Source organism: Podarcis bocagei (genome assembly GCF_964188305.1).
Source record: "Podarcis bocagei genome assembly, chromosome: 4".
Lineage (NCBI taxonomy): Eukaryota > Metazoa > Chordata > Lepidosauria > Squamata > Lacertidae > Podarcis > Podarcis bocagei.
This window is the reverse complement of record NC_138128.1, coordinates 43,822,131-43,833,972: the sequence shown is the minus strand read 5'-3', so window position 1 is coordinate 43,833,972 and position 11,842 is coordinate 43,822,131. Positions and strand designations below refer to the sequence as shown.

The window sequence follows — 11,842 nt, the reverse complement described above, 5'->3', positions numbered from 1 at the left end:
GATAGTTCATCAAGGTTTCCAGGCAGAGTATCTGGTTTCGGAGCTACCACAAGAGACTCACCTCTTAATCTGACAACTGGAGAGACTGAGGCAGGGAAAGGTCATTTCAGCTCAAGTGGAGGGTAAGAATAGGTGCCTGGATATAGTAATGGGTTGTTCCAATGGGAGTCGAGGATCACATATAGTTTTCTACACAACAAACAGCTCTGTTCCTTTCTCCACCCCAGCCCCAAGTTGGCCAAAAGACAGGTATGGCATGAAGAGATGTTTTATTGGTTGTACTGACAGAAAAGGTGGTTCTTAAGATTACAATCTTTGCTTGTGCAAGGCTGGAAACCAGGGAAGCGGCACCAGCCTCGCTCCCTGAAGTAACCCGCGCAGCTCATACAAGGAGACCAGTCGTTTTTGGTACATATCCCACAATGCCCAACCCTTCCACTGGAGCAGGCATGGGCCAGAGAGGGTTGGTTACATAAAGTGCAAACGGAGATGCAGACAAGGCCATGTGCTTGGATTCCAGAGTTAGGTGCTGTTAATACCAAGTGTACCAAGTGGACCCCAAGAAGGAAAATTCCCACTGCCACCTGCTCACACACACAAACCGAGGGCCACTGAAAAGACAGGAAGAAGCTATGCAGACAAAAGTGCTGTTCTCAATCCATATTGAGCAAAGAGGTATGGGAGATTAGCTCCGTTGGTGGAGCAGACAAACTACGTGTTACAGTATGGAGGGATTCAGTTTTTCTTACTTCATAGGGCCAAACTAGATGTTACATGCAGTTGTGTGTTTGTTCCCTCCACTGTTTTGGGTTTTTCAAAAACTTAGGGATGCTTGGGGGGGGGGGGAGCAGCTTAACCCTTTCTCACTCCACAGCCACTTTTCTACTCCATTCTCTCTAGCCAAAGGAAGAAATGGGTACTCTGTTCTCCCACACTGAGCCAGTGGGGAGGGGGGCTGATAGCAGCTTCAGAGAGTGGTAGAATTTTAACCAGAAAAGTGGCAAGAGGCAATAGTGTTCTATTTCTTTGCCTAAAACTCCCACTTTCCAAAGGCTGCTGTTGGTTTTAAAACAACCCAAAACGTAGGGGGAAAGTTACATGCAACCGATTTACTGGATCGTGGTGACGGCCTCATGGATGGAGCTGGCAACGTAATCCAGGTTCTTCGTGGTCAGGCCACACATGTTTATGCGGCCGCTGGCCATCAGGTAGATGTGTTTCTCCTTGATCATGAATTGTACTTGCTTAGCTGGAGAAAGAGCAAGAGGGAAAATTGTGTCAGGCATCTCATCGGGTACCCAGAGCAGCCTTTACTAAGGTTTGCCAGCTGCAGCCAAGGTCACAGCAGGAAACGAGACTGGTAAGCGACCAGAAAGTGGATGCAATGTGAAGAGATCCTGTGAAGTGATTGATAAAGGAAATGCACAGGTAGATCTCTTCATAGTGGAGAGCTGTGTAAAGATGGTTGCTTGGACTTGCAGTGGAGGGCAAGAAAGCCAGAACCATTTTTGCTAGATCACCGCAAGCAAAGCCAGGAAAGCTGCTTCATTCCCTGTACCACACCCCCTCCTTCCTGCCTAGGCTCTTCTGATGTATCTCTACGCTGCCCAAAGCTGTACTCACGATTGAGGCCAGTGAAGCTAAACATGCCGATCTGCTCCGTGATGTGATTCCAGGTGCCCGGTGTCCGCAGCTTCTCGAGACGAGACCTGAGTTCTGCCCGCATCAGCAAGACTCGATCTGCCATGGTCTTCACATTCCCTTTCCTGTCACAAGGGAAAAGCATTAGTTCAGTCCAGCACCAGTTTTTTTAAAAATGGCAGGAATGGGGAAGTGTTGGGCGGTAAACAGGGCCCATGATCCCCTCGTGGCAGGGATCAACTTAACCCCTCCACTTCTTGCTGTTCCTTAGGTAAAGGCGTAAAGGGGACCCCTGATCATTAGGTCCAGTCGTGGCCGACTCTGGGGTTGTGGTGCTCATCTCGCTTTATTGGCCGAGGGAGCCGGTGTGGCCAGCATGACTAAGCTGCTTCTAGCGAACCAGAGCAGCACATGGAAACGCCATTTACCTTCCCACCGGAGTGGTACCTATTTATCTACTTGCACTTTGACGTGCTTTCGAACTGCCAGGTTGGCAGGAGCAGGGACCGACCAACGGGAGCTGACCCCATCGCGGGGATTCAAACCGCCAACCTTCTGATTGGCAAGTCCTAGGCTCCGTGGTTTAACCCACAGCGCCACCCGCATCCCCTGCTGTTCCTTACCACTCATCAAAAAGCTCTGGAGTCGTGAGTGTCGTAGCCACAATACGTGCGCCCTGTGAGGGGGGGTTTGACCAGGTGGTGCGGACAATCTTCTCCATCTGAGACAAGGTGCGCTGCACATTGTCAGCATCCTTTGCAACAACAGTCAGGTTCCCCACACGCTCGTCTGACAGAAAAGAAAGGAAAGTCAAGCCATAAGCCATAGGCCCGGTGCAACAGCCCACAGGGCGAAAGGAAATTCTTACCACCCTTTATTTGAATCTCTACTTAGTTATATCCCACCTTGTAGTTCTCAAAAAAAAAACAAAAAACAGGTTCCCATAGTGGCATGAAACAGCAAAACCATACAATGCAATAATTGTTCTTTTACAGGCCAAAATAAAAAAGCAGCTTAACATTAGAGCAGAGCAAAATCTGAGAAGCAGGGAAGTTAAAGAATATACGCACTGTACAGGCCAAAGTTTTTGGAGAAGGACTGAGCACAGAAGAGTTCGAAGCCTTCAGAAACGAAGTAGCGGACAGCCCAGGCATCTTTGTCCAGAGAACCCGAGGCAAAGCCTTGGTAGGCAGAGTCAAAGAAGGGGAACAGGAACCGGCGCTGCAAGGAATGAATAATTAAGGGGAGAAGATTGGTCTTTGGCACTTACTTCAGGGCATCCTCAACTGCCATTCCTGAAAGCACATGGCTGCCAAAGACCGGGCCTCTCAGTGATGGAATTCTCTCTCCCCAGAGAGGCTTCCTCATCACCTATTTTATTGCCCTTTTGGGGCATCCCAAGCTTTTCCTTTTTGCATTTACATTTTAATTGTTTTCCTCTTTTTTTTAACCTGCCCTGGGAATAGGATTAAAGTGAGGTATTAAAACACTTAACAGAAGAAACCAAAACCACTGGTTCCACACACTCCTTCACTCAGCAGTATGGAACCTAGTGTATTTGTGGCTATAAAGAAACTTATTTAAATTTATTTTAAAAATTAAAAAGTTGTTTTCTGGTGGTGTCTACTGGTTAGGGTGTCAGTAGGTCTGGAGAGATATAGGTACAAATCGCCTCTCAGCTGCGGAACTCACTGGGCGGCCTTGAATCAATCACTCTCTTGGCATCCCCGATCTCATAAGGTGGTTGTAAAATTAAAACGGGGGGGGGGGGGGGACGACTATATACCGTTTAGCTGAGCTTCCTGGTAGGAGAGCAGGATAAAAATGTAACAGTATTAATAAATTAATTCAAAAACGTCCAGAAATATGGCTTTGGGCACAGACTCTGGGAGTACCTTGTTGCAGAATTGCTAATACCTTCATAACGGCAGCAATTTGTTTCCATTGCTCCTGTGTGGGGTCTGTGCCAGTTGGGTTATGAGCACAAGCATGGATGACGAAGATGGAGAACTCTGGGGCTTTCTGGGTGGAGAGAGAGAGAATAAAACCCAGTCTATTATTATTATTATTATTATTATTATTATTATTATTATTATTATTATTAGTTTGTATGCTGCCCATCTGACTGGGTTACCCCAGCCACTCTGGTGGCTCCCAGCAGAATAGCAAAAACACAAAAAAACATCAAACATTACCCTAAACATCAAGTGGCACTAGCCATTTATGTTTGAGACTCACTGATGGGACTGTACAATAAAGAGCTGGGTAGAAGATGCTGCTTTCCAGATGAACACAGAATTGAAGAATTGGAAGGGACCACAAGGGTCATCTAGTCCAACCCCCTTCAATGCAGGAATCTTTTAGCCCAACATAGGGATCAAACCCACAACCCTGAGATTAAGAGTCTCATGCTCTACTGATTGACCTGTTCTATATATATGCATTATGGATAAGACTTGGAACTATACAGGTTTCAATCAGATAGTGAAGAATTGTTGAGGATATTATGTCTATAAAGTTCTGATATTCTATGTATATAAAATAGATACTAACAAGACAAGGCGCCCTCACATAGAACAGTGCCACCCACAATGACACACATACACTTTTACAAGACTAGCATGGACTGTGACCCAAAGAACTCCACACATCAAGGTTTCCAAGCTCTCCAGATTTCCCCTTCCAGCTGCAGCTCTATAAAGGGCCCCCTGTTTGGAATGACTGTTCAGGAGGCATGAACAGATGTGGTAGGGAAAGTATCAGATCCACACAGGGAAATCCACCCACAGCTCTCTGAATCTCACTTAGTGAGAAGATGGGATTCCTGCATGGTGCTGTCTTGCAGTCAAGAGACACAGACCATCCTAGCAAAGGTTTGGCTAGCCAGATGTTAAATCCAATATTACAATAGGCTAGAAATGTTGCTCCCGTAGAACATCTACACAGTCCCTATTCAGATTTCCTTCTAGCTTATGTTACACCCAATCCATAAGGATATCCGGCTCACCTCCAAGTCCTCCAGGAATCCCTGGATGTCCAGACCCCTGTTTGCAGCATCCCAGTAGCGATAGGTTCGGATGTCCTTGAACCCAGCATCCGTGAAAACAGAGTTGTGGTTCTCTGCGGGGAAAAGAAGAGAAGCATTCATCATTCAGCCAAAGCTCAAGCTGTTCAGGATTAGAAGGGATTCTTTAAAAAATGCCCCAGATCTGTTTCTCCAGAATTGCCCACCAGGGCTCGGAAAAGTATCTCACCTATCCTGTCCATCACCCTATAAATTGTAGCCTCCACATCTGCTCCCCCTTCCTACGTTTAGAGAGAGAGAGAAAATACTGCTTTTCTAGATCTGTGTTTGGCTTCTTACCTTCATGCAAGGGGCAGGGGCGCTGCGTTTTAGAAGCCACCCTCAGGTCCTCCCTAATTCACTTGCACATGACTCAGGCCTAGTCTGCAATGTGAGCCGAGGGGGCGGAAAACAGACTAGCAGGATTCAAGCAGCACTGTATTTCTGTCAAAACTGCTTGATGCCTCCCCCTTCCCCATTCCTCCCCCTCCTTCTCTGGTGCCCTGTATGCTTTCTTCTCCTTCTGTATTGTGTGTATTAGTTTAGTCTTGGTTATAATTATTTAGCCAATTCTTCCAAACCAAAGAAGTAAGTGTGTGTGTGTGTGTGTGTGTGTGTGTGTGTGTGTGTGTGTGGAGAGAGAGAGAGAGAGAGAGAGAGAGAGAGAGAGAGAGAGAGTTGGGCTTTCCCTACTACCATAAGAGAAGTACTGAATATTTTGATTCTATGTGTGTGTATCAATAAACACCCTCATTTTAAGGCCTATGTGAGTTTAAGTTCCTGGGTAAATCTACTAAGATGTGCTATTGCCACTGTCTAAAGCTTCACAAGACTCCTAGAACATGAATGTGTAACACATGTCTACTGAGGAGGCTTGCAAACAATGGGGAGCCCAGCCTTCCCTCTCTCTCTCCCCCAAACCATGCCAAAAGTGCCAGCCAGGCCTTGGCACTCACCCCAGGAAGGAGAAGAGATGTAGACAGGGGTTGCAGTGTTGTTGGTTCCATTGTACCAGCGTCTCAAGAACTCTGCTCCAATACGGAGGGCCCCTGTGCCCCCCAAGGACTGGACACCCCCCACCTAGAACAAAGAGAAAGCAATAATTGAAGGCAGGTGCTCTTTTCAGCAAGATGCCTGGGCATCCTATAAGAAAGAATCCAGTTTCCTATAATAGCTTCATTTAACTATACTGAGATCCTTACCTGTCCCCAAATTCCTCTGTTCCAATCAAACCTCAGTTTCTACATATGTGTGTGAGAGCGAGTGAGCGAGCGAGTAAGTGAGTGAGGAGTGAAAGAGAGAGATTATACGCCCCAGTGCCTACCTATTCCCACCCTATCTCTTCCATGCCATCAAGCTCTTCTGTGTTCAATAAGGCTTAACTTGCACAGATGAAGTTCATAATAGGAGTTTCCTCTTCAGGCTCACCCTGTTCTCCTTGATGGCTGGGCTGTCGTCTCCTAGGGCAATTCGTGAGGAATTGGAACGAAATTCTGGCAGGCCCAGGATGGGCAGGTACTCGTGGTTCAAGCTGAGGTCCTTGTTAATCATCTGCTCCACTTTCCGAACCACTGGCAGGACCCATGGCTGCCCCTCATCTGTGCGATAGGCTGCAAGGTGGAAGGGGAAGGAATTGTTCTAGATACAGACACACATCTCTTAGCCTAATCCTACCTCTCAGGGTTGTTGAGAAGATGGAAGGGGTCTGGGAGAGACATGTGTAGTGTCTTGAATTTCTCAGAGGAGTGGTATGGTACAAAATAGAAGGATGGACCAAAAAGGCTTACTGCAGAGAGCTCGTTCTCTCCCTTACTCCTTCCAGTCTCGCTTGCCAATTTTCACTTTATCCTTTTGCAAAGAGATGCTTATCTCACACAGGAGGTCTCCAATGCAGCACCATTCCCACAACCCCTTTGCTTACATATTCAAATCCAAGCACTTTATTCCAATTGAAAAGGCTATCAAATATGAGTGTTTGGTCACTGCACCTAGCAAGTTTGGAGCCTCAGGTACGTCGAGAGCTTAATGGGATCTTCAGGCCAAGAACATGGAGAGGATGCATGAAGGCAGCAAAGGGGCTAGCATGGCCCATTAAAGAGAGTAGACTTCAAATCCTGAGCATGAGCTGCAGCGCACAGGTGAGAGAGACCACAAACAACAACCGACAAGTATTCCAGAGGATACTGGCAAAGAGGGAACTGGCAAGCTGGCTTCTAATTAGTTTGCTGAGGGTCAAGCTTTGAGCTATTCACCTGCAGGAGGTGCAGGGACTTTGGGGCAAAGGGGAACCAGGCAACCACAGATTTTACAACTTGGGAGCAAAGGGTAATGCTTTAGAAACTGCAGGACTGGCAGCTAACTAAACACTACACTCAGCCTGGTCTCTGCTGCTTAAGGGCAGAGTCCCTTTTCCAGTTCCTGCAAGGCCCCGGCATTAACTTGCTCAAGGTCGTGTGGTTCACCCAAGCAGAACATGGGCACCGGCCCAGATCTCCTGACAGCTGTAGCCCAGTCATAAGAACATCAGGTGCCAAAAGTCTAGACAGCATCACAGCCCCCTACCTGAAGAAAGCCAATCAGTAGCAACTGTAGAAAGTACTGGGGAAACAAGCCCAAAATAAAGGATACACCGAGATTGTCACAGGACACAGAATAGAGATGAAAGAAGAAAGGGGGAAATGAATGCAGGAGGGACAGTGCAATTTTAAAAAGGGTAAAGATCCAAAAAAAGTCCTGGATCTGATAACGTTATATTAAGAAAGAGACAACGATTCCTTTTATCTCCACAATCAGCCTGACCCATTTCCTTGTTTTTCTCTTCATGGCTTCAATTTGTTTCCATCTGTCATTATTGGACTTTTGACTATAAACCAGGATACATAGCTTCATTAGCAATATTGCTTCAACATTTCCAGTATTGGTAGAAGTCCCCCATTTAGGCACTGATCCTTATAATACACAGCCCCTTTGCTAGTAGCTCTACCTCCTTCTGGATGGCTCTCTCAGATCAACAGCAGAACAGTGCCCATATCCATATGGTTCTTTAAAACCTATCAAAAGCATCAATTTTGGCACCATCCTTTTGTATTCTGCAGATCTGCTGTGATCAACCATAGAACCCCATGTTAATATTTATAAACAGTACAGCCAAAGATCTGCAGGTGAGATGAAGTACAAATACAATTTCTGTAAACTGAACTTGGCTGTGAGAAATTACATGCCATAAAGTATAAACAGTATTTAAGGATACAGAGCATTCTTCTGTCTGCCTGCAGATAAAAGCGTACAAATCTTCCATTTAAGCAAAACAGATGATATGTGCAGAACCCTATAACCACAACCCAATCATTACATGTAGTTTCCTGCTGAACTTTCTCAGGTGTTCCTTCATGAATCCAATGGCAAAGGCATGAGCATAAGAAAGGGTCAAATTGCAGGAGACTAGAGCATCTCATCCCCACAATCTACCAGCGTGATTATCTTTAGGGGTGCTTCCAGACAACCTGATTTATCCGGATTTGGTTGCAGGGAGATTAGAAGACAAGATTAGTTGACACTACATCAAAAGCCAGTGTTATTCTACACTTTCCAGTGCTTTCCCCCAACACACTCCTTATCTCAAACAGTCTAATATTTTGGGGGAGCATGTTTGTGGCACAAAACCTCCCAATCAAACTATAAATGTGCAATCTCAATTTGCCAATATGTGATCAAATCTTTCTTGAAAATAGTGATAGTCTAGAAGCACCTTGGATTTCAACTGTGTGCAAGGCAGATCAGGGATCATTGAGTGTTAGCTATTTTTTATCTACAGAATTGGAAAGTATTCTGACGCGTATTTTTCCCTGCTAAGCCTGAAAGCCATCAAGAAAAGTAAAGAATTTTTCCAGAGGTTGCACAGATGGTCCCAAGTAGTTCAGATCATCAGTGTAGTTAAAACTGTAAACACACCAATGCATGTTCAACTGAAAGCATAAGGGCTTTTTCAGTAATGGTCCCTTCCACTAGTGCTCTTACCATTTGATGGCCAATAATGTTTTATGGTTGCTATGCACTTAATCATTGCAGTTTTGTGCTGCTGGTAATATTGTTGCAAAGTTGCTTTACAATTTTGAATGTTTTTAAATTGTTGAGAGTCACATAGAGACCATTTGGTATTAGGCAAGGAACATAACGAATCAAACGACGACGATCAGCAGGAGCTAGATTCTCTAGAGTCTAGACTTTATGCAGGATTTTGAAAGTATAGAAAATATGTCTGAATCAGCTGACTGTGAAACATTCATACAAATAACAAATTGTTTTCATCGCTGCCCCCCAGTTGTCAGATTCTTGCATCCTTGTCAGATTCACATCGATTTCTTTTCAGACAGAGCTCTTCTGTGCCTCTTTGACAGATGGGTGGTAGGCAGAAATTCAACAAGTGCAAAGGTTCCCTGGCACGGAGCTGCAATTCTAGAGACGCCATCACCTGACGGATTTCTGTCTGTCACACAGCTGCTCAAAGGCTCAGGAGGACCCCTCTTAAAAAGGACAGGTCGGTGATGGGCACCCTGCCTGCAGAGAATGACAGCTCCCGTCTCCCCAGGGCTCCCTGGGATCAGATTTAGGTCCTTGAACCCCCCGCTCCAAGTTCAACCACCCGATTCCGCCCAGGAGCCGCATCCACGCGTGCTTCCCTCGTCCCGCTTTCTTACCTCCCACTCCCAGGTTGACCTTGCGCGGGTCCCCATCGGCGCGGAAATCCGCCGTGAGCTGGAACACAGCCACGGGCGGGGCCTGCGGGACGCTGGTGAACACGGATTTCCCTCCGGGAGACATTGCGGGACAATATCAAAGCTGGAACCCCCCGAACGCCGCTGCCTGGAGGAGACGGAGAGTGTCACCTTCACCGCAGACGGAGGCAGAGAGAGAGAGAGAGAGAGAGAGATGGGGAGAGCGAATCCCCGCACCTCAATAGCAGGGAGGCGCGCCCTCCCGCCAATCGGAGAGCCGCTTTCGAGGGGGGCGAGGCGGGACAGCCAATCGCACGAATTTTGAGATTGCCGGCTAATGGAATACCGCATACGAGGAAAGCCCCTGAAGGGTAGCCAACCACTGCCTTCTAGAGGCGGGACAAAGCTACAAATAACCAATCCCTCCGCGGTAGGAGAAGGAGTCATAAAGCCTATTGTAGAAACGGGATAGGTCGGGTTCTCATAAGGCCCAGCTGCGGTCAGATGCTCTGCCGCTAGGAAAGGCGGGAGCGCGGGGTTTGGTTTGGAGCGAGGCGGGGAGATTCTGGAATTTGCAAAAACCACCTGGAAAGCTCCCCAAATAGTGGAGGGTCAACTGTGTTTGCTCTTGGGAGATTATGTGGGCCGAGGAGGAGGCGCTTGTTTTATTAATTAAACAAACTAGTATTATTGTAATAAAAGCCCTAAGCGGGTCACGATAAATGTTAAAGTTATCAATTAAAAAACAGTTACAAACCTTACCTTCCAGAGAGGAGTTGAACCCATTGGAAAGTTACAGCGCCTACTGTGGCTGTAGAGACCAATACAGGAGAGACATGTTTTGTTGCAGCTTGTGCTGAAGCAGGTGTACCATGGTGTTTCTTCTCTCTGTGCTCCTCCCAGAGGAGTGGTCATTTCTCCTCTGGTCACTGCTGTGAATACACGACATGACCATTTCCAGACACTCCAGTCGTCTGCAAGGGATTCCCACACAGCGAGGTTAATGTTGCCAGCCTTCCTGTCACTTTTGCAGACATCTTTGTAACAGAGTTGGTCTGCCAACAGGCCCATACAGCACATCATTGGGGATCCTGCCATCTTCCATTCTATGGACATTACCAATCCAACACAGACGTCGCTGAGCCAGAAGAAGCACAAACATGTTGGGAAGGTGGGCTTGAGAGAGCACATCTTTCTTTGACACTCTGTCCTGCCATGTGATGCCCCAAATCTTCCTGACACAGCACATATGGAAAGCATTGGGGTGTCTCTCCAGCAGGTGTAAGTTGCCCATGACTCACTTCCATAAAGCAGTGTGCTCAACACACAAGCTTGGTAGACGTTCATCTTGCTATCAGCCGTTAGCATCACATTGCTCCATACCCTTTTGGAGAGAAGAGCCATAGCTGCCTTACCAATATGCTAGTCTAGCTCAGCGTTGGTGGAAAGGTTGCTGGTTATGATGGAGCCCAGGTAGACAAAATAATCTTCCACCTCAAGCATACGGTCACCAGTGTTGATGTGTGGTGTGCTGGAGATGTCCTAACCCAGGTCTTCGTCACACTGATGGTGACGCTGAACCGTTTTCAGCAGGCACCAAAAAGAACACCATGAAAGAACATGTCTAGTGTCAACACCTGCCACCTGCAAGAAAAGGAAACTCAATCTACCATATTTATCTTTTAAAACTTCTTTAGCAGTTGTATCTTAAGGGCTTTGGGGGCTATTCTGTGTGCACCTGTGACTGACAATTGTGCAGCACTCTCACACACCATATTCCAATATGTTTCTCTCACCATTTGAGTGTACAACACAATTATTTTAACTATGATCATGTACCTGCGTGTGCACATTCCCTCCTTCCCAATCCATTTTCCTTTTCTGTTGCAGCTTTTTCGATTATAAACCTGAGGGCAGGGATTGTCTTGTCTGTAGTGAATCGTAAGCTTCCCTGGGAGCCCTTTTTGTCTGAAGAGCAGGATAAAAATTATGTCAATAAATAAAATATTTGTTTCTCAGAAAGCAATATTTATGGGATAAAAATAAATACATATATTGCTTGTTTGTTTGCTTATTTATTATTTAACAATTATGAAGCACCTGATATCATCAAAAGATGTGGCATCCCTGCTCGCAATCTTAGTCTTGTAGATACAATATAACTGTAGTCTAGTAGATACAATACAACCGTAATAAATATTTGGGTGGACAATGTGTTCACCAGAACTCTTCATTCAGCTGGATGTTAGGCAAAGCAGGATGGGGAAGGAAAAGGTATTGAAGCCACAAAGTCTGCATTTATAAGCCTTAAAGTGTAGCAAGTGATAGTAAATTTAGGGTGCAATATTACAGCCTCTTAACCTAGACTTCTGAATAGACACGGATAGGATTGCACTGCAAAATGAATTATACTATACTAGGT

The 11,842-nt window shown here is 46.1% G+C and overlaps 1 protein-coding gene across 1 annotated transcript; it reads right to left on the bottom strand.

The window, feature by feature from the left end:
• Nucleotides 1-252: 252 nt before the first annotated feature.
• GOT1 (glutamic-oxaloacetic transaminase 1) lies at nucleotides 253-9,638 on the bottom strand. The gene is made up of 9 exons (XM_081192147.1): nucleotides 9,403-9,638; nucleotides 6,134-6,315; nucleotides 5,662-5,785; nucleotides 4,649-4,761; nucleotides 3,559-3,663; nucleotides 2,712-2,862; nucleotides 2,265-2,430; nucleotides 1,624-1,766; nucleotides 253-1,249 (listed from the first exon to the last, which is right to left on the bottom strand). The coding sequence occupies exons 1-9, from the start codon at nucleotides 9,524-9,526 to the stop codon at nucleotides 1,110-1,112; spliced, it is 1,248 nt and encodes a 415-aa protein (XP_081048273.1). The 5' UTR covers nucleotides 9,527-9,638; the 3' UTR covers nucleotides 253-1,109.
• Nucleotides 9,639-11,842: the final 2,204 nt, after the last annotated feature.

What these genes read in the sequence shown, in the direction of transcription:
- GOT1 (XM_081192147.1), bottom strand. Translation starts at nt 9,526, where the DNA reads ATGTCTCCCGGAGGGAAATCCGTGTTCACCAGCGTCCCGCAGGCCCCG. An exon ending in GGTCAACCTGGGAGTGGGAG is followed by an intron (nt 6,316 to 9,402) that starts GTAAGAAAGCGG and finishes TCCACCTTGCAG; the next exon opens with CCTATCGCACAGATGAGGGG. An exon ending in CATCTCTTCTCCTTCCTGGG is followed by an intron (nt 4,762 to 5,661) that starts GTGAGTGCCAAG and finishes TTTTCCCCGCAG; the next exon opens with AGAACCACAACTCTGTTTTC.